The sequence below is a fragment of the Capsicum annuum genome, chromosome 4 (genome assembly GCF_002878395.1).
Source record: "Capsicum annuum cultivar UCD-10X-F1 chromosome 4, UCD10Xv1.1, whole genome shotgun sequence".
NCBI classification, from domain to species: Eukaryota; Viridiplantae; Streptophyta; class Magnoliopsida; order Solanales; family Solanaceae; genus Capsicum; species Capsicum annuum.
In genome coordinates, this window is record NC_061114.1 from 2,125,124 (window position 1) to 2,127,730 (window position 2,607).

At 34.4% G+C, this 2,607-nt stretch overlaps 1 protein-coding gene across 1 annotated transcript in view; it reads left to right on the top strand.

The window, feature by feature from the left end:
- Positions 1–843: 843 nt before the first annotated feature.
- LOC124897834 (probable leucine-rich repeat receptor-like protein kinase At1g35710) overlaps positions 844–2,607 on the top strand; it is an 11,399-nt gene continuing 9,635 nt past the window's right edge. The window contains exons 1-3 of the mRNA XM_047411424.1: positions 844–1,576; positions 1,655–1,819; positions 2,410–2,464. Of these exons, the coding sequence (XP_047267380.1) occupies positions 844–1,576; positions 1,655–1,819; positions 2,410–2,464 (953 nt within the window). The remainder of the gene's footprint in view (positions 1,577–1,654; positions 1,820–2,409; positions 2,465–2,607) is intronic.

A 2,607-nucleotide genomic window follows, 5' to 3' on the forward strand; every position in this document is an offset into this window, starting at 1 on the left:
AACAATGTGAGAGACACACCACAAGAATGTCAAGAAAAGTTGAATTCTTGATGTGCCCACACAAGCAAGTAAAAACACACATTTGTGTCCACACTTTAGTATGTGCCGGAACGGAGGTAGAAGGCTGTCTACGCTTTCGACTGAACTCAGTAGCTTTAGTTCAAATTCGGTATTTTTATTAAAAAAATTCACCAAATATGTATAAATTTAAATTCAGAATCAAGTTATCAACACCTGACACATATCGCTATTTTTAAACTTTAACCCATAAAATTCAAAACCCATAAAATTCAAATTGTGACTCCCCACTTCTCAAGGTTCAGTGTTACATTTTTATTGACAGTTTTACGTGCTTTCCAATGAATTTGTGTAAAACATGTTAACATACAATCACGGTTTGCAAGACTTAGTTGATTTGGTTTGTTTCAAATGGTCAAGTCCTTGGGCCCTACATAAGCTGGAAAATAAATTTAGGGAACAATATTCAAAAAAGGATTTACAAGAAAAGTATTAAAAAAAAAAAGATATTCGTAAAAATTATTACTATATAAAGTCTCAAACACCACAAGTTACTAGCCATACCATTTTCCTACTAATTTATGCAATTATGGAGAAAATATTCACCTCTTTGCTCTTGTTGCTTCACAATGTTATGGTTAGTTCAGCCATGACCCAAACCAACACTACCACTGATCAATTAGCTCTTCTGTCCTTAAAATCTCAAATTATTTCCGACCCCTCTCACTTTTTGGTGAAAGTTGGTCTCCCGCTACTTCTGTTTCCCGTTGGGTGGGAGTCGCTGGTTCGCGCCACCAGCGAGTGAAGTCCTTGAATCTTTCTAACATGGCTCTTATAGGAAGGATTCCAAGTAATTTTGGAAACCTCACATTTCTTGTTTGTCTTGACTTGGGAAGCAATAATTTCCATGGAAATTTGCCTCAGGAAATGACATGCTTGCGTCGGCTTAAGTTTCTTGATTTAAGTTTCAACAACTTCAGAGGGGAGGTTCCTTCTTGGTTTGGATTTTTACAAAAACTTCAAGTTCTAAATCTTAGGAATAATAGTTTCACCGGTTCCATCCCTTCATTTTCTAATATGTCCACACTTCAGACATTGAATTTGGCATTCAATTCTTTAGAAGGTCATATCCCTGTGTCTCTCTCGAATGCCTCAAGGTTGGAGACGTTAGAATTATCTTATAATTCACTTCAAGCAAACATTCCAGAATGGATCAGCAGCCTTCACAACATGAACTCGTTGGGCATAGAGTATACTCAGCTAGTGGGTTCTATACCATTCACAATTTTCAGTATTTCTAGGATCGAAGTCGTTGCATTTACTGGCAATAGCTTATCAGGAAGTCTTCCCAATGGTTTATGCAATGGTCTCCCAATACTCAAAGGGCTTTATTTATCCATAAACAAGCTTCGCGGTCATATGCCTACAAGCATATCAAATTGTTCACAACTTCAAATTTTGTCTTTATCAAAAAATGAGTTTGATGGACCAATACATAGTGAAATTGGAAGATTGAGTAACTTGCAGATATTAGAACTCAGAGCTAACCATTTCACTGGTACATTTCATCATATGAATACTATCACTAAAGTATCTTATTACTTCATAATTTTATTTTATAACACATTATTTTCAGGGATAATTCCACAAGAAATTGGAAATCTTGTTAATTTGGCAAAGTTAGGCATGGAGGATAATCAGATTACTGGCTCTGTACCGATCTCCATATTCAATATCTCATCGCTGCAAGTTTTGTCGCTGTGGCAGAACAATCTTAGTGGACTCTTACCAGGGGAGATTGGCAACTTAACCAACATGTAGCGTCTATATTTTTGTGGAAATAAGCTTATAGGTACATATATATTCAAATGGTGTCTCAGGCTAATTTTTATAGATCCATTAGAACTATTCAAATTTTATGAATTTATGCATGTAATGTGTAATAAAATGTAACAATTATAAATAAATCTTCAAGCATATGACAAGAAATACCATATAAGGTGTGTCTTTTAATGTTTAAAATTAATCAGTTTTAAGAAATAATCAGTAAATTTGAACTCCCGTTGGTAGTTAGCTAGCTTCTAAGAAAGTATCAGTTTATATATTTGAGTCCATATAAAAATACAAACCTACACAATCAGAAATTCATAGAAAATTAAATTAAGAGCTTTAATGGAGAAAAAAATATATAATATGTACATCCTTCTTAACACTTTGATCAATAACAATAGGAAAAAGAAGTATATATCTATTACATAATCTTTTGAGTTCTTGTCAATTAAAACTCAAGAGTCTTCTTATCAAGTCAAACGAAAGCGTGAATTGCATAGATAATGATTGAGCTAAATAGTTCATCTGACTTGTATTTACTTTTTCTTCATGTGTTGACAGGTGAAATACCCAAAGAGATAAGGAATCTCGTTGAGTTGAGGATACTTGATCTTGGGTATAGTAGTGTAACAACCCGTATTTTCGGGATAGAGTTTAGACCGTCGTTCCTACGTATATAGACCCGAACTGAATTATTCTTGTAACGCCCCGCATTTCAGGCTACAATATAGACCATGATTTCGATGCGTTGATAATCCC